Genomic DNA, 19,442 nt, shown 5'->3' with positions numbered 1-19,442 from the left:
TTTGTGCTAAACCAGAGTATTTGTGCTGAAACATAGTATTTCTGCCAAATTATAGTATTTCTGCCAAATTATAGTATTTCTGCCAAATTATAATATTTGTGCTAAAACATAGTCTTAATTTAAAATTACAATATTCATAGTTCATCACAGTATCTCTGGTAAATCACAATATTTCTGCTCTGTTGTATTATTTTTCTAAATCATAGTGTTTCTGTAATGTTTAAGTATTTTTGGCGAAATATATTCTTTCTGTTATCTTATACTATTTCTCCTAAATTCTTGTATTTTTGAGAAGTTATCATGTTTCTGGTAAGTTACAATATTTCTGCTAAGTTCTGCTATTGTATTTCTGCCAAGTATTATGTTTCCTCTAAGATATTGCAGTTCTGCGAAGTTATTACATTTTAGCAAAGTTCCTTTGCTTCTGCAAAGTTTTTACAATTTCTGCAACTTTTCAGCTTTTTCAGCTAGTTTTAGCAGACAGCTTCAGCTTTAAAGCAATTCAGAATTCATGATTACAACCAATATGTAGTAGAATAAAAGAAACAAATGTGCAATGAACATATCAGGAGTCCCTGTTAAAAAGTCTCATAGCAGTGGGGTTAAGGGACCTCCTGAACCTCTTGAGTCCTGTAGTGGAGTGAGATGAACCTCTGCAGCTCCTACTGTGAGGATGCTTAGGCGATCACCAACACCAGCTCCTTGGTGTTGGTGTTCAGCAGAAGACTGTTCTTATTACTGCAGTCAGTTAAATAAATCTATCATAATAAAGTACATTTTAACATAATGACCTTGTGTTTATTTATGTCTTTTAACCATTATTTCAAATTCAAAGAATCCTGTTTTAAACATTTATTAAACTTATAGAATTAAATTTCTGCTAGTTGCTTTTTGTTGCAAAAAAATCTAGTATAATAATATTTAAATTTACATATATTTTTCACGTTTTCCATGCCAATTTTGTGTAATTGCGGAGTTTCCCACTACCCGTGAATGCCTCTTTTTTTAACGTCTCTGCCTGACTCCTGAATCTCCGTCCACTCTCAGCTCGATCCCCACCGGTAAGCGCTGCTTCTCTGTCTCTCTTTTCTGAAATGAAATGTCTATAAGCTGTATGAGGGATTTACCCAGTTGTTGTTAGTGACTTATGAAGCCAGTCGAAGTATAAGTCATGTTAAAGTAACACAATGGCTGCTTTTTTAGTGAAACGTTGTAATTTTACTATTTAAAAGGAGTGTTTGGTATGCTAGCCCTAAGTGCTAACGCCTAGCCTAGCTGCTATAGGCCCAGTGTGAAATTAATATGGTTCATTTGATTGTTTATTACAGTTATTGTGTTGTATTTGGTTCATTCGGTGTGTTAGTGTTTCTGAGTCTGTTAGGGAAGCTGAAGTTAGTTCTCTTCACAAATCAGTCAGTTAAAACGGCCTCATTCTTTCGGTTGTGAGGTAATGAGCCGTCATTTTAGAACCACTGATTAGCTGCTGAAGCAGCAGGGTCGGCAACTTCAAAGGAGCCATTTTACCGCCATTAGCTGTGTCCCAAAACGTCGGCTGCATCTTTCGGAGGACCCGGCCTTCGCGGTCTACGTGGACCGAGAAGGCTGTGAAACTGGACGGTCTAGCCTTCAGATTTGCGTCACCGCTGTCTCGCTGGAGTTTAATAAACTCGGCCGTCTGCTCCTTGCTATTTAAAATATAACAGGACACTGGAGTAAATTCTCGACCGTTTAACGTTTATTGAGCTATGTGAAAATCCCGCAGGAACCCACCGGATGGATTAATAAAGCTTTATTTAATCTAATAATCTTGATCTCAGCCAAACAGATTTACTCCAGAACAAATAAAACACAGAAAAAGGCAAACAATTACATTTTTAAGTTATCAGAGTGACTTGTATATCATGTTTAACCTGAGTAGCGAAAGAGCGGGGGTCTGAACCCCCCTCCCGGCTTGCCATCGAGCCGGTGGGTGACAGACGTCTCTGAAAACGTCGGCACACTTTTGCAAATATGCGATGTCTTGATAAACCAAGCAGATATTTGCAATTTACACCGCTACTTTCTCGCCTAAAAATATGTTAAAAGTTTATGAAATGAAGGACTCATTTGTCGGCCGCATTTGAGACAGCCTTCGTCGACTGGCTGTGACATAATCGGCCTTCAAATGCGGCCTCCGGAGGATGCAGCCGACATTTTGGGACACAGCTTCTGACTGAAAGCCGGGAGAAGAAGAGTCACGTGCCTGTACCGGTGTGTTTTTGTGCTGTGGGTTAATTAACAGAAGGGAGAGAGAGAGTGAGGATGAAACACATAATATAAGAATAATAACATCTCTTAACAAGAAGTTTTTTTTAATTAGGTAATTTTAGTTTTTTAGTTAAATTTTAAGAACTGTTTAACAAACACTTGTTTGTGCAGGTTGTTTTTTTTTTAAAATAAAACCTTCACCTGCAGTTCTGTTTAACTTCTCACTTTGTGAAAAACTAACGAAATATAAAAAACGTCCACCTTCAAATAAATAAAATGCAGCAGTGCACCATTAATATTATAAATATGATATGTAGATATTTAAAACAACAGCATATTAAATGATACTGTGTGCAGGTGATAATATTTTTAGGAAGCAGAATTTGAATGCAGACGAACTCAAATGTTGAAGCCTACAAAAATATCATCCAAGCTTTCATTTATGATTGTTCATGCTTTGAAATTGTGATGTCAGAATTTGATAAAGTGTGCAGAGCTAGGTGTAGTAAATCATTGCTTATTAAATCTACTGTGTTATCTAATAGCACCAAACTAATAGAGCTATCACATAACTGAGAAACGTGTGTGGCTTATTACAAATGGATGAAACCACATTTTACCTTAATGAAGACGTAATCTTTAATAAGGTGTAGAAAAAAGAGGTGAGTTGTTTGTTGCTGTGGTAAACAAAGAAGTGTACTTAATCTTTTGGACTACACAGAGTGATGCAGTATTGACTGTGATGCTGATTTGAGTTGTCTCATTCTGTGTTTTTGTGCTTTGTCTTTTGTTACACAGAGTGAAAGAGATCTTTGGTTTTGCCTTTGCTGGTAAGTAAACAGTGATTGTAACTGAAGCAGTATGAACCTGGCATTGCGTAGCACATTTGGCAACTTACATACAGTAGTCTGACTTTTTGTGATATGTTTCCATTTACTGATTGGCAAAAACACAAAGTCATAATGAAAAACTAAGAGAACCAGAGGTGTGAGTGGACATTGTTAGGTACATTACAGCCAGTGTGTCTAATTAGTTTATCACTTATTTGGTGAATATAATGTGTTTTAAAATTAAATAGAAAAGTTGCCAAAAAGGTACACTGCAAAATACATAAATATTCCTAGCAACGGGTACAATGAGAGGACTTTTTAGTGTAAAAATTTAAGACATTTAATTTTAATTACAAAACATGGTGCACCTCTGCTATTGTAACATGTCAATATTTATTTTAAGATTTACATATTCATATCAGACATGATGAGGTTTTCTGTTGCTTCTGATTTATATAATTACTTTGTATCTAACATTTTTAAAAGTTTTGGTTTTCACACTTTACTAGTACTGACCTGTTGTAGAAAATGTTGGAGCCACAAAGCTTCTGTGTAGGAAATATTTGGTATATCCTGCACTTGTGCCAACAAATATTGGTGGCTATTCTTTGTATTTCTGTAGTAAAGAATGCTTTTATTACACTTGCTATAGCCATGTGAGACGCTGCAGTTCATTTATCTCCTCTTTAGACTACAGTAAGCTCATAAAGCCTTAAATAAATTTACTAGTTAATTTATGTCACAGTAAATTGGATTGTGTGTGAAGAGGCTCAACAGTCTGAATCATCAAACAGTGATCTGATGAATTGTTTCCTTTCTCTAGACTGCTGATCTGATCGTCTCAGTCTGGTAAGTAAAGGTTTGTCTGAGGTGCAGTTCTGGGAAATGTTTCTCATTATAGGAGATTCAGTTTAGTGCAGTGAGTCAGCACAGCTCTTGGGAATAATCAGATCATAGAAAAGTCTATGTAAACATTTCCAGACTTACAGATCTCTCTTATCATCATAGTACATTTTTAATTAGGCCCTAATATCGGCCATGCTAAGTTTATTGTAGATTTAGTGGAGTGTGTATTAAACATGCCCCAAATTTGACTGAAAAATGTAGAAACTGCTGTTTAGGAGTCATCTGTCTCCAAATTTTTCATTTTGCCAAAAGTCATACTGAGTAAATTATTTTTTACTTTTATGTTAACTGCTCCCCAGACATTATGATATACTGTTGTACCAGGTAAGTACACACAGAAACGGGAATTTGAGACCTTTGGGCATTTAGGATCATGTGAGTTGAGTGCATGTGAAGTGTTTAAAGCAGGTGGTCTGAAACTGTCTGCTCTGACTTCATTGTGTGGGTTTAGCTTGACCATATAATGTTTATAGTAAGTTACTATAGCACCATATCTTGGTTTACAGACTCTGTTTGTTTTTGTTGTGTTAATAGAATGCGAAAATGTCCTTAGAAATGTTCCACCACCATATGATAAACATTTTTATTCAGTTGAATCTAATAATGTACTGTACAACTCTTCAGTGTGTAATGATATATATGTTCTGTATTTTTCGGACTGTAAGGCGCACTAAATTCTAAGGCACATTAAGCCAAACAAAACAGATAAGTCAAACTTTATTCAACTCATTTACAATAACTCTCAAAATTGTTCAGTTGTAAGACATAAAATACAGAACAATACACTTACTTTTCAGGATTTATGGACTGATGAATGTGGATTGATCAGTTTGAAATCTGCTACATAAGCATGGCTCTCAACAGGTGCCAGGCCCTTATACACACACACCATATTATGTTGAAGCACAGTACGAATTACTCTACGAGGGTGCTGACTATGGTAGCCATGCTCCGACGATACATCAAGTGGTGCTGCTTTGTAGCTTACCAAAGTCATACTAAAACATTTGACAGAGTGCCGTGTACCACATAGAATTGGTTTGAAATCAGTAAGCACAACCATACATAAGGTGCACTGTCTATTTTTGAGAAAATTAAAGGCTTTTAAATGTGCCTTATAGTCTGAAAAATACGGTAAAGCCAGGTTTATTGGAAGTGTGTCTAATTCCACTTTCTTTCTGTCTTACAGGTGACCTGCTGCAGAAAACCCTCTCCCTCTATCATTAACAAGCCATTAACAAGCAAATTCAGTCTGTCCTATCACTCTCCCTCTCCCTGCTCCATCTTTTTTGACAAGGGATTCTATCTTCTATCATTTCTCCGCCATGTACTCTATCTAATTTTGACAAGCATAAGCCCTAGTTTGACAAGAAACCAAGTTTGACAACAAACCAAGGTTGACAACAAACCAAGTTTTTGGAAATTGAAGTTACCGCAACTTCGACGATCTGTTTTCAGAAATCTGAGAGATCTCTGCTCTCACTGCTCCTTCTTTCCTGTCGTTAAACTCTCTCATATCCACTCATTTTACTGGAAATTACAAGTAAGAAGTTGAATATACAGTACAGTAGAAGTCACTGTAGAAACTATTTACACAGCCCTAAATTTGTCATTTTAATTTTGCATTACACTTTGGAATAAACATTGATTGGCTGTTTGGCTTACAGGTGCAATTACTTTGATAAATTATATAAAATATACACCTCTTAAAGGTTTATTTGTAATAAGACAATCTGGTTATTTTGTAATATATACATTCAGACTGCTCTATTTAGATAAATATTAAATTAGATTCAAATACATTTTTCAAGTCTGTTTCACTGGCTATAACATTTGACTACAAGTTTAAACTATTATTATTTAAGGACAAACCCTTTTTTTGTCACTCAGTGTAAGTATTCAGTTACAATTGTCATCTAGAGGCTGCCCTGAGAACCCAGACTTCCTGTTTCCTGACTGCTGCAGAACATCCAGCTGAAGAATCCTCATCGCCTGTCATCTGATCACTACACCACCACAGCTCCTTATATTTGCTTTAGATTTTAGATATCTGAAAGATTTACACAAAGTCTACTTTAAAACTAAGAGTTTTATTATAGCCTGTTGATTGATTGTTGAGATTTATTCTGCATATTACTTCACAGAAGTATAGACCTATTCATTAACCAGTCTGGTTAAAAAAAAAAGTATAATATACAGTTTTTGAAAAAGCTACAATAAAACTTTTTAAAGATCTTTCAATAACTTTTATATTGAGTTTGTATTTAAGTCAGCCTTTTACATCAATTAAACAGTTATAAGAACACTTTACCATTTGTATAGTTTTACATTTATCCATTTAATAGAAACTTGAGGAGTTTTTCAGTGTTTACAGGTTGATTTTTGTATACATTTGTGTATAAATACATATAAGGTCCAGTTTGTACTTGCACAAAATGCCAAGGAAAGGTCAAAGGTCACAGTCCCAGAAGCTTAGATGGCAAAAGCAGAAGGAACAGGTAAATCTTTCTCAGACCAGTGAGCAGGTAAAGGTGTCTGTTACAAGTATTCCCAGTCCAGAAGTGCAGCTCAGCGTTCAGACAGCCGCAGTGTCTTATGCAGATGTGGTAAAGAGAGGTGTTTGCTCATCATCGGTGCCAAATGCTAAAGTACAGCAGGTAATCCAGACTGAACCCCAGCTAACTGTGCAAACGCAGCATGATGGAGAAGCTCCAGGACCGTCTCATGTACAGGTTGCAAACAGTGAAAGTCGTCCACGAGTGAGTAGCATCTGTGCATCCCGAAGCCAGGCCAATGCTAAGTATGGAAAGTACCGAAATCAGCAATGCATGGCGAACAGTTTGGTTTTCCTGTCATTCTTACACGAGGATGAATTCATTACCAGAGCAGATCTTAACCGTGTGTTGGACAAAGGCCATGCCGTGTATTCAGATGCCAGAAAGAGGTTTGTGAACAGCGTGTTTCTAGCCTGTGATGAACTTCCCACTGTGATCATCAGCCGCAGACACGAGTATCAAGTCGACATGTCTCAGTTTGCTCTTTATGGCACATTTGACGGTACAGATCATCTTCCGAGCCTTGAACAGGGACTACAGTGTTTGGCTTCAGACATTTGCTATGCTTTGCTAGTCATGGGAGGAACAGCCATTGCAGTTTCCAGGCTGACTTCAGGTGAATACGCATATTTTGATCCTCACCCACGTAAGTCTACAGGAATGCCATTGTCGCTAAGTGTAAGTGGTGGAACTGCAGTTATGTTAAAATTCACACGTCTTAACGACATGATTGACAGGATCAAACGTTTGTACCGAATGTGTAGCATCGCACCAACCTGTGCTTATGAGCTACAGCCTGTTGAGTTCCACAGTGAAAACGCTGCTGACCAAAGAAATGCTGATGAAAACAGACAAACAGCTACAACTGTTTCAGCACCAGCTTTAAATGAACCTGAATTTGAAACCCCAAAGTCCACTGAGCAGACACAGAAAACTGTGGCCGACACTTTAGCTACTGAAGTGATGTCATCCAGAGTGGATTATTCAAATGAGCCAGCTGCTGAGCTGAACAATTCTGATTATTTAGAAATAGAAACCTCTGCATCTTCTGTAAGAGACACTCAGGTAACAAAAGATTCTGTTCCTCTGAATGATTTAAACACTGCCTCCTGTTTAACTATGACAACAGATGAACTCTCACATAAACTGTTGAAGCATAATAAACAGCAAAGGAGAAAGATTAGGAGACGACTGTTGGTCCAAGAAAAACTACCACAGAGAAGGGAAAATCAGAAAAAGAAAGAAAGACAGATGTACGCTTTTGATGAAAGCTTTAAGGCAAAGAAAAAAGATTCTAGCAGAAAGTCTCATGATCCTGATCACAGACAGAAGAAGAGTGTGTACAAAAATAATCTGTGTAAACTCAATGCTACATATAGAGAGAAACAGAGAGAACATTTTAGAAAAATCTATAGAGATAGTGCTAAAATTAGAGAGAGAAAAAGAGAACGTGTCATAAGGATGTATAAAGAAGATTCTTCATTCAGAGAAAAGCAGAAGGAACGTATAACAAGAACATATAGAGAATCTCCCATTTTTCGAGAAAAGCAGAAGGAACGTATAACAAGAACATATAGAGAATCTCCCATTTTTCGAGAAAAGCAGAAGGAACGTATAACAAGAACATATAGAGAATCTCCCATTTTTCGAGAAAAGCAGAAGGAACGTATAACAAGAACATATAGAGAATCTCCCATTTTTCGAGAAAAGCAGAAGGAACGTATAACAAGAACATATAGAGAATCTCCCATTTTTCGAGAAAAGCAGAAGGAACGTATGAGAAAAACATATAAAGAATCTTATAGACAATCTCCTATATTCAAAGAACAGCAGAAGGAACGTATAAGAAGAAATTACAGAACTTGTGCTGGATTCAGAGAGAAACATAAAGCTTACATGAGGTCATATGTTTCTAACCTATATAAAGAAAGTGTAGAATTTAGACAGAAAAAAAAATGTTACATCACTAAACGTTATGGAGAAGAGAGACAATTTCAGCAACAACACAAAGAGAATATGAGAGAACGAATGAGAGTAAAATATTGGAACAGTATTTCTTTTAGACAGATGCATAATATCAGATGTGCAATGAAAATAAAAAGAAAATATCGTCAGATGCATCGACCAGCTGACAGTTTACAGTGTCATCCAGAGAACACTTTAATGAATGAGGCCATATCTCGTTTCAGATCCAACATTAAGTCAGCACCATCTTATGTTTGTACTGTTTGTCTAAAAGCTTCTTTTCCTAATCAGGTGAAAATCTGCAAAAGAGAAAATTACTCAAAACACCAAACTGTAGCTCAGCAGTGTCTAACTGGTAAATTTGTTCATGTGTGTGATGAAGCATGTCATGATCACTGCAGCTTTCCTGTTGAGAGAAAAAAGGAGTATATCTGTCACACGTGTCACAGTTCCCTCAAAAGTGGACGCATGCCAAGACTTGCTGCTGTTAATGGTTTAGAACTGCAGGATATTCCAGCTGAACTGTGCGATCTCAACATTCTGGAGAGACATCTGATTGCCAAATGCATACCATTTGCTAAGATTATTCCACTTCCAAAGGGCAGACAGAGACTCATACGTGGTAATGTGGTGTGTGTACCATCTGAAGTCCAACAAACAGTTGACAGTTTACCGAGGATCAGAAGCCAATCACAGATCATGAGGATAAAGCTGAAAAGACGACTGTGCTACAAAGGCCATCAGCTGTTCCAGACTGTCACCTGGTCTAAACTCATTCAAGCCCTGCGTAAACTCAAACAAATTCATCCACAGTACACAGATATTATTATCAGAGATGATGCATTGCTTTGTGATCCAACGTTACCTGATGATGACAGCAGTGATGAAGCCAGCATGGGAAGTGATGATTATGATGAAGCAGATTTAATGGAAATTGACAACTATGAAAAAGATGCCCTTTTGTGCGAAAGTGAGTCTGAAAGTGACCAAGCTATTAATATGCAATCCTGTGATGAACAACCAGAGGAACAAAATCCAGATGAACCAGAAAGTGATTTGAACAATGGAGGTTTTGCTCTAGAAAGTTGTCTGCAGCCTGTTGACATTTCAGAAGAGATTCTCTGTTTCACTGATAACACATATTGTGTGGCTCCTGCAGAAAGAAACAATCCTGTTAGCTTCTTCAGAACTCCTCATTTGGAAGCCATGGCATTTCCTGTGCAGTTTCCTACCGGTCAGAATACACTGGATGAAAAGAGACTTCTTAAACTCACACCAAGTGCTTACTTCAAGTCAAGGCTTTTCAACATTGATGCAAGATTTGCTAAAGACACAAATTACCTGTTTTTCTCACAGTTTGTCACTGAAATACATTTGGCTAATTCCAGCATGACAATACAGCTAAGGAAAGGTAAAACTATGACCAAAGATGGACGCAAAATCACATCGGGAATGTTACAAAGTAAGACAGAAGTAGAGAAGCTGGTAAGAAATAAAGATGCAATCAGATTTATGCAGCCACTCAGAGGAACTCCAGCTTACTGGCAGAAAACTACCAAAGATTTATTCAGTATGATTCGTCAAATAGGAACACCTCAGTTCTTTGTCACTTTCTCTGCTGCTGAGATGAGATGGCCTGAAGTGATTCAAGCAATAAAGAGACAGCAAGGTGAAGAGGTTGATTTTGAAGCCCTGGACTGGTCAGAAAAGTGTGAAATTCTAAGATCAAATCCAGTAACCACCATGCGGATGTTTGATAAGCGTGTTGAGGCTTTGTTCAGAGATTTGCTTTTTTCTCCTGCACAGCCCCTTGGTGAGATCATTGATTACTTTTACAGAGTTGAGTTCCAGCACAGAGGTAGTCCGCATATACACATGTTGCTGTGGATTCGAGAAAAGGTAGAAGCAGATGTGGATGACGACCAAACTGTCTGTGACTTTGTGGACAGATACATCTCAGCTCAACTCCCTGATCCAGAAAAACAACCTGAACTGCACAAAAAAGTCTCTGAACTACAAAAGCACAGCAAGAACCACACAAAGACATGCTTTAAGAGTGTGAACTCTGGTTGTAGATTTGGGTTTCCAAAACCACCATCCACAAGAACAATGATTGTGAGACAGGATGAGGATTCAGACACTGAAGCTGCAAAAGCCAAACTCAGACCTTTGTTGAACCTGCTGAAGGAACCTGAAGCTGCTTCCCTCACCATAGAGCAGATTCTGTCACGATGCAACTTGACAATGAATGAGTATGAACAATGCCTCCAGAACATAAACAAGAAAACAGCTCTGATTCTGAAACGTGACCCAAAGGACTGTTGGATCAACAATTACAACCCAGATCTGCTTGAAGCCTGGAACTCTAATTTAGATGTCTCATTCATTTTGAATGCCTATTCATGTGTAGAATACCTCTGTAAATATATAACAAAGAAAGAATCTGGCCTCTCTGAATACCTGAAGACAGTTATCGATAACTCTGATAAGAACACCGTCAATGAATGTGATGAAATGAGAGCTGTGATGCAGGCTTACTCAAAAAAGAGAGAGATCAGCGCACAGGAGTGTGTGACTCGAGTCTGTGGCCTAAAAATGAAAAAATGTTCCCGCAGTGTTGTATTTGTACCAACAGATGATAACCCAGTAAAAATGAGTCGGCCCATGAGCTTCCTGGAAAGCACAACACATGACAGCTGTAATATTTGGATGACAAGTTTGAGTGATAAATACAAATGCAGACCTGAGACCCCAGAATATGAGGAAATGTCGCTGGCTGATTTTGCTGCCCTGTGCCGGTTGGTGAGTGGTCCAAATGAAGGAAAAGATGTGCTTCCTCTTCTAAACCAGCTTGGATTTGTACAAAGGCGAAAGAATGATAAACCAGCTATAATCAGGTATTACCACTGTTCACAGGAAAAAGATCCTGAGCAATATTATGGTCGACTGTTGAGACTTTACCTTCCACACAGATCAGAGCAGGAACTGAAACCACAATGTTTCCAAACCTATCAGTCCTTCTACAACTCGGGTTTTGTGCGACTTCCATGTTCAGACCACAGTGAGTCTGTGAAACGGATTGTGAAAAGAAATAAAGACAAGTATGAGAAGAACTCTGAGGATATTGAGAGTGCACTGGAAGAGTTTGAACAAAATAGGGATGTTGTGATCGATGAATGGTGTAATCTTGCTCCTGAATCTGAAGTTGTGAGGCTGCAATGTGATGAGAATCTTCCTGAGAGACATTCTGATGATGAGAACGAACAGGAGAATGTCCCCGACTACAGTCGTCAGTCTGATGCTGTAACAGAGATCAGAGCCATCAGAGAACAACCTGCAGTCGATCCAGCCGTGGTACGTGTAATGTATCAGAATCTGAACCAGAAGCAGGCCTGCGTGTTCTATGCCATAAGAGACTGGTGTATTCAGCGAGTTTGTGGTTTGAACCCAGATCCATTTTTCTTCTATATCAACGGTGGTGCAGGAACTGGAAAGTCACATCTGATTAAGTGTATTCATTCTGAAGCATCAAAGATCCTGAGCAGACTGCCTGCTAATGCAGAAGAAGCTGACATATCAAATCCAACTGTTTTACTTACTTCATTTACCGGGACAGCAGCTTTTTCTATCAATGGCTCTACATTACATTCTCTACTGAAACTACCCAGGAGTCTGAAACCACCCATTCAAGGACTTGGTAACCAACTGGATGAAGTCAGATCTGAGCTGATGAATGCAGAAATGATTGTTATTGATGAGATTTCAATGGTTTCAAAACCCCTTTTTGCCTATGTGGATGCAAGACTGAAACAAATCAAAGGCACTCAGAGACCTTTTGGTGGAATGTCAGTTTTAGCTGTTGGAGATTTTTACCAGCTGCCACCAGTGCGACAGTCTAAACCTCTCTGCGTTTACGATCCAGAACAGATTGACCTATGGCAGGAACATTTTCAGATGATCACTCTAACCGAGATCATGCGTCAGAAAGATGATGTGGCCTTTGCAGAGATGCTGAACAGGATTAGAGTGAAAGAAAAGACGGATGAGCTTTCTCAGTGCGACAGAGATTTGTTGTCACAGGCTGTGACTGCACCAGAAGAATGTCCAACTGAGGTCTTACACATTTATGCCACCAACAAGAATGTGGAATCCCATAACACAGATACCCTGAAGAAGCTTCATTCAAACATCATAATCATCACTGCAGACGATTTCCAGAAGGATAAACGTACAGGCAGAATGGAACGAAGAGACAAACCATTTACAGGTGGGAGAAATGATTTACCTGACACTCTGAATGTTGCTGAAGGAGCTCGAGTCATGCTGACCAGAAACTTGGACACACTAAACGGTTTAGTCAACGGTGCTTTTGGTATACTGGTAAAGGTGGTGAGATCTGAAAATGATGGACACATAATCAAACTGGGGCTCAGAATGGACAACCGGCAGCCTATGAGACACAACCGCAGTGCTAATGCAGCATCTGATGATCTGGTTTACATTGAGAGAGCAGAGGAGAGTCTGAAGTTTAAAGGAGCGGTACGCAGACAGTTTCCTGTAAAGCTAGCATTTGCCTGCACAATTCACAAAACTCAGGGTCTTACAACACAGACAGCTGTAGTTTCAATGAAGAACATTTTTGAACCAGGTATGGCTTATGTTGCTCTCAGCAGGGTGACGTCTCTCAGTGGACTCTATTTGCAGGACTTGGATGAGAAAAAGATTTACTCCAATCCCGAGGTAACTGCAGCACTCCAAACCATGAGACAAGCCAGCGTTGAGGAAATGATGCCTCTTCTTCAGGTCAGAGAAACAGCCAGCAGACTTGACACTCTTACACTGATCCATCACAATACGGAGGGTTTGCCATCTCACATCAGTGACATCAAGAGTCATCATGAAATGTGTTTAGCAGATGTTTTGTGTCTCACAGAGTCTCACCTCCAAGGCTCCTTTGTTGCAGACAGTCTTCATTTGGACGGCTACACCATGTTCAAACGCAACAGACATGTGTCCTACACAAACTTTCCTCACATGGCCAGCAGAAGTGGTGGTGGAGTTGTTGTGTATTTGAGGAATCATTTTCAGGTTCAGGTAAAACAGTATCTGCATAATGTCACTGATCTTGAGTTTTTAGTGTTGAAGGTTCAGGCTCCATTCCCTGCACTCATTGCTGTTGTGTACAGACCCCCTGACTACAGTTTGACACCATTCATGCAAAACCTGGTAAGTCTTTTAGATTCCCTTGAAATAATGGACTGTCACCCAATCATTGTGTGTGGAGATTTTAATGAGAACCAGTTGCAGAGTGGAAGAAAACAGATTCTGGAGCAGTTTCAGTCGAGAGGGTATTCACAGCTGATCACTTCTGCCACTACAGACAAGAACACCCTGCTTGACCTCATTTTTATTTCTCAGCCAGATCAATGTCTCCATTCCGGTGTTCTGAGATCATACTACAGTTACCACAACCCTGTGTTTTGTGTCCTGTCCTCGAGCCAATCATGAAGTCGTCTGGTGAGTTTTGAAACAATTACAGATCATGTTTGTTACAGAGTTTACTGATTGTAGAGTATGAAAAAGATTTTTCATTGGAAAAAATTGTCTTCCCTACTCTGTCTGTAAGAAGACCCTTTCTTATTGCAATGTTATTAATCATGTCACCAAATCATGGCTGTACTTCATGCAGAGCCGGGAGATCTGCTTTCTGTTATCATGCACCTCAGATCTGAAATATACTGCATTAAACGGACATAATTTATTTTTTATTCTCATGTTTTAAATGACTAAATCTACTTATACATTTTTTCATGGATGTTAATTGTCATCTCCTTTTTTGATACTTTTTTTACTCTGACGTATGTATCTCAACAAACGAGATCTTCCCCTCCAAGATGCTTTCAAATATGAAATAGTAAATAAATAAATCACAGATAAATGCAGGTATTTATTATGGGTCACATGAATAAATACAGACAATTATATTTTCTTGATTATAGTACATTTTGTAGAATCAAATGTTTTTTGGATGAATGAGGTTTTGCTTATCATGTTTTACAGGTAAAAAATGTTAAAAGTTTTAAACTATCTTTAGGCTACCAGAGATGTCTATAATTATACATTATGTAGAGAAAAACATTTTCACAGCTTACAGAATTTGTATAAAAACTGATTTAGAAGTACATGGAAAGTTTCTGCATCAATTTTCTGACTTGGCCTTTATCCGGGTGGGTTTGGGTTTGGGTGGATAAAGGCCAAGTCAGAATTCTCTGAGCAGCTGGAAAAAGCTGCTAATAAACAAAGACATCAGAAAGCGGGGGCTTTAGGTGTAGCCCCCGCTTTCTGACGCACTAATTAGATTTAGTAACTGACACCCCATACCAGCATTATATAGACACTTGGGGGCTGAGATGGGTGGGTGGGGAGGGGGGGTGGGTGGTGTTAAAAGCACTTTATGTTTTGTAGATGTATTTTTTTCAGACAGGGCACACACAGTCCTGTTTCCTTTGTGGGAAAACCTTCAAACTTCACCATCCTCAGCTGAAACAACAACATCTTAACACCATCTTCATGAACTGCTGAGCCAAACCTGATCCATCAGTGCTGGACTGCACAGATAACTACATGCCACACAGAGACTGCTGTTTTATGAACTGCCATACCAGTATGTCTTCAATGGAGAAGATGACACACCCATCACCTGACCTCCTGCCTGATCTGGAGACCATCATGATGCTGCCACACTACACACCTCTGAGACCATGAATGATGACTCCTACTGAGGAAACTGTATTTCCTGTCAGAGATGCTCAGTGATCCTCAGAGCAGAGAGCGGTATGATTCTTTATCTTTGATAAAAAAATGTCAGTGTTTTTAATTCAATTAATTAATTAAAATCCTGTTTAGTGCATAAATAATTCCACACTCAAATGATTATACTTGTTGACACTTTTTGAGTTTTAATTCACATTATGGATTACAAATCTATGCTTTTTCTACTCTGTCTCTCTGTGCAGGTATTGCTGTCTTCTGAGTTCTTCAGTGTCCCAACTGAGACATTCAAACCTCATTGCAGAGCTCATGTCTTTCCTCACCATCATGTGAGTGTGAGATTGCTCTGGATTCTGGTTATGTGGCCTGCAGCACCTATAAGGTATTTCAACATTGTTCATTGCATAACTTATTTGTAGTTTTTAGGCCTTAACACAAATAAAATGTTCCTTTTTCTGTATTTTTTAGAACAAGCTCGTCCAGTGTGCCTGCATTCCAGCTTCTTAGACTCTACTCAAGTGGACAGAGTATCAGTGTTTGGCCACTCTTACAGACACCGACTTCTGTCAACTCACTGCTACTGATCAGGCACCTGACTCCAGGAAGACAGAGGGCTGCAAGCCTGTCATCGTTTCCAGTGTGGCTTTGTATTCTTGGGGTAGCATCAGATTTTTCCCACAAATATTCAAAGGTAACACTTATTTTAAGCGTAGTTATTAAGTCAAAAGTCTTCCCTTGTGTTAATTTTATTTTTTTTATTTGTTTTTGTTTTCTTTTAGATTTATGTGCACTGATCGGATGTGGTGGAGCTTTGTTAACTGTGTGGAAAACATCTGTTTGTGATGATATTTACAATGAGGCTTTAAGGTGACAGTTTCCATGTAATTTCAATCCTTTTACTAAGCAAAAACATGTTTGCAATTAACATATTTTTTTTAAGTTTTGTCTTCTGGATTTCTGGTTAACATTCCTCTGTGACAGCAAATACTAAACTGGTCCAAGTACCCAGCATATCATTGGTCAAAGGCAAAAAGGACCACATGTCACACTAGCAATGAATTATTGACTGTGTTTGTGTCATCAGATTTAACTAACAATATCAGACATATGAAACTGAACTCTGGATTAATGTGCAGATTTTTTTTGTGTTTTTTTTTATTGTTGAATAATTATTTTGTAGAACAAACCCAATCTATTTACCCAAACAATGTAACTTGTTTGGGTAAATAGTGGATTAATATATCTAAGTCTATAAGTATAGCAAGCTGAATTCATACAGACACACAGCTCTAAATCCTGGATTGTAGGATGTACAAAAATGATCATGTGATTATTATGGACATTTAAATAACTATATCTATTGAACCATTACATGTATTCTTTTTAGAAATTACACAATCTCAAAATGTGAAAAAAGAAAGTGTTTAAGAGAATAAATAATGTGTGTTTGTATGAATCCTGCCTTAGTATGGGGTGTCAGTAACTACATTAGTATAGAGTAGGTCTAACAGTGGTTTTCCACATCTGCTCTAATACAGCGGTCCCCAACCTTTTTTGCGCCACGGACCGGTTTATGCCCGACAATATTTTCATGGACCGGCCTTTAAGGTGTCGCGGATAAATATAACAAAATAAAACTAGTACCGGTACTGAAAAAAAGAAAATTTATTCATAACACACGTGAAAAGACCCAGGAAAACCGAGTAAACGATAAAAACGATAACAAAATAACGCTGAAAACCGATAAAAACCCTGAAAACTATACATTTCACACCTGAGCCTCATCTCTCGCGGCCCGGTACCAAACGACTCACGGACCGGTACCGGTCCGAGGCCCGGGGGTTGGGGACCGCTGCTGTAATATATATAGATAATGGGTCAGACATATAAAGTCATTTTGAAAAGTTCATAAAGGTCATTTATATGTGTTCCTCTTTATCATTTTATATCAGGTCAAACAGCTGACTTGAGTTTTGATCAGAGTAGAACCATAACATTCATGCTAATGGTTCTACTGTTTACAGTTACTTTATGATGGATTTCACCCTGGTCACAGCACTATGTGAAAAGCTTTTAGAGGTAAAGTTAAGCCAATTAATACCTCATCATAAGTCACTCTCTAACGCAAAGCAGTGATTATTTTTCACTGTAATTTATTCCACAACGATGTTCTTTATTTGATCCTTGTTTCTTTAAATATGCAAATCGATTGTTCAGCTGTGTGACTCTCCACACCTCAAATATATCACAATGTGGACTTCATTTTGACAGTATTTTGTAGATTGGTACCATATTTATCATCAAATCAGGAAACTGTAAACTAATTGAAAAAATTAAGCTTATGAAAATTTTAATGTGGCATAGGAACATGTTGTTTATCCTTGCCAAATGGTATTTACACAAAACTCCAGCAAATCAGAGGATATATTTTTGTCTCTCACTTGCTATATATGTGTATATTTTTGCAGTTAATAGCCTATCATGTGTCTGCGCATCTTAGGGCCATAAACATAAACATGGCAAACAAGGATATGTTCACAATTCCAACAGATGCTTCAATTGTTTGTATAGATTTTAGATCAATTTGATTTGCATTTTCTATTAATATTTTTCTGTTTGTCCCAAATGGTATTTTTATTTCTTTATGCCATTATTGTAATCATTGGAAACAACTGAGTAAATATTTTGTATCATATGTTTCTAAAAATATTTGAATGTTCTACTTTTCTACTACTGGTTTTCTACTTTCTAAACTTTCTGCCACTTTTTGGCATTTCAATAACATTATTTTTGGGTGTTTTAATCTCTGACCGCAGCATCTTGTGCATTTATTACCTAAATGTTGTTTGTGTGGGTCTTGCCTTTGTTATGTTTTTTTGCCATTTTTAGATTTCACCAGCTGTGCAAACTCGCAATTTTACCTTGGTTTTGTTCCACATTAGTTTATCTGCCGGCACGTTTTCTTCCTTTTCTAATGTTTTTGGTAATTTTTCACAGTTAAACAAGTAACTTTGAGGTTACTTCAGCATTTTCAGCTGTTATCTGTTGACAGTTTTGCCTAATTATTACATTTCTGCAAATTTCTAGCAGTTCTGATAAGTTGTAATATTTCTGCCAAGTTTTTAATTTTCTACTAAATTATATTATTTCTGCTAGGTTTTGTTTGTTATGTTATGTTAAGTTATGTTATTCTAAATTATTGCATTTCTGCTAAGTTATTACATTTTTCTTAACTTGATATTGTTCTGCAAAGTTATTAAAATTTCAGCAACTTTTTAAACACTGACTTTGATTTCTTCAGCTTCTTCAGCTATTTTCAACTATTTTCAGCAGACAGCTTCAGCTTTACAGTTTCCTCTAAGTGATTGCAGTTCTGCTAAGTTATTACATTTTAGCAAAGTTCTTTTGCTTCTGCAAAGTTTTTACAATTTCTGCAACTTTTCAGCTTTTTCAGCTACTTTTTGCATACAGCTTCAGCTTTAAGCATCCACACTGCATTTTCGCAGGAAATGCAAATTTTTCTAGTTATTATTATTATTCTTAGGACTTCCGTACACTTTTCGCCGTTAAACTACTTCCACAATTTTCAGCCGATTTTCACCGTTCAAATTTTAAACTATTCAGCTATTTTTGCTCTTTCCGGCTATGACTTTTGCTATTTTTAACTATTATACTTTTTAAAATATTCCACTTTTTTCCTTTAATTTGTCCCATTGAAATGAATGGGAAACTTCAGCAATTCTGCTAAAATTTGCTTGTTTTTGAAACTTAACTACTTCCTCATACTTTCACCTAGAACAACCATTCAAATTTTAAAATGTTCACAAATTATTGGGCTATTCAGGTATGATTCAGCTTTTTCAAATCTTTTACTGTTTTACTTTTATGCCTCTTAAAGTTTTGAGTTGCAAAATTGTGATTTTTCACAAAATACATGCGTTGTTATGGTTGCTATGCTCTTGGCTTCCAGTGTGCCACTGAAGCTTTTGCAGTCTTCTCTTCATGTCCGAACAACTGTTTGCTACTTGCTCAATATTCACTCAACTTCCACAAATTATACATCAAAACGTAGGTATTTTTTCTGGCTTTCAGAAAATGTCACTATCATTGTTGTGGTATTCATAGAACTTTCGCAAATCTCCTCAGACTAACACAAGGTCAGAAAACT

The 19,442-nt window shown here is 37.7% G+C and overlaps 1 protein-coding gene and 1 long non-coding RNA gene across 7 annotated transcripts; both read left to right on the top strand.

Moving 5' to 3' along the window:
• The first annotated feature begins 342 nt into the window (after nucleotides 1–342).
• On the top strand, nucleotides 343–5,638 carry LOC145419421 (uncharacterized). The gene is made up of 4 exons (XR_013900808.1): nucleotides 343–1,061; nucleotides 3,046–3,077; nucleotides 3,901–3,926; nucleotides 5,173–5,638. It is a non-coding gene; the product is annotated as an uncharacterized LOC145419421 (long non-coding RNA).
• Nucleotides 5,639–9,935: 4,297 nt separating this feature from the next.
• LOC145432316 (uncharacterized) lies at nucleotides 9,936–18,081 on the top strand. 6 transcript variants are annotated; one of them, XM_080309067.1, is made up of 3 exons: nucleotides 9,939–13,729; nucleotides 13,922–14,020; nucleotides 14,969–18,081. In XM_080309067.1, the coding sequence occupies exons 1-2, from the start codon at nucleotides 9,956–9,958 to the stop codon at nucleotides 14,009–14,011; spliced, it is 3,864 nt and encodes a 1,287-aa protein (XP_080165193.1). In that variant the 5' UTR covers nucleotides 9,939–9,955; the 3' UTR covers nucleotides 14,012–14,020; nucleotides 14,969–18,081. The 6 variants fall into 6 exon arrangements, 5 of the variants coding, with proteins under 5 accessions (XP_080165195.1, XP_080165193.1, XP_080165194.1 ...); XM_080309068.1 differs by having other exon boundaries at nucleotides 9,940–13,729; nucleotides 14,984–18,081; XR_013912604.1 differs by having other exon boundaries at nucleotides 9,946–14,020; nucleotides 14,969–15,656; nucleotides 15,743–18,081.
• Nucleotides 18,082–19,442: the final 1,361 nt, after the last annotated feature.

This window comes from Astatotilapia calliptera, chromosome 12 (genome assembly GCF_964374335.1).
Source record: "Astatotilapia calliptera chromosome 12, fAstCal68.1, whole genome shotgun sequence".
NCBI lineage: Eukaryota > Metazoa > Chordata > Actinopteri > Cichliformes > Cichlidae > Astatotilapia > Astatotilapia calliptera.
The sequence above is the reverse complement of the archived record's forward strand: the minus strand, read 5'-3'. Positions and strand labels throughout refer to the sequence as shown.

Excerpts from the sequence above, each read along its gene's own strand:
- LOC145432316 (XM_080309065.1), top strand. The coding sequence starts at position 9,956 with ATGTTACAAAGTAAGACAGAAGTAGAGAAGCTGGTAAGAAATAAAGAT.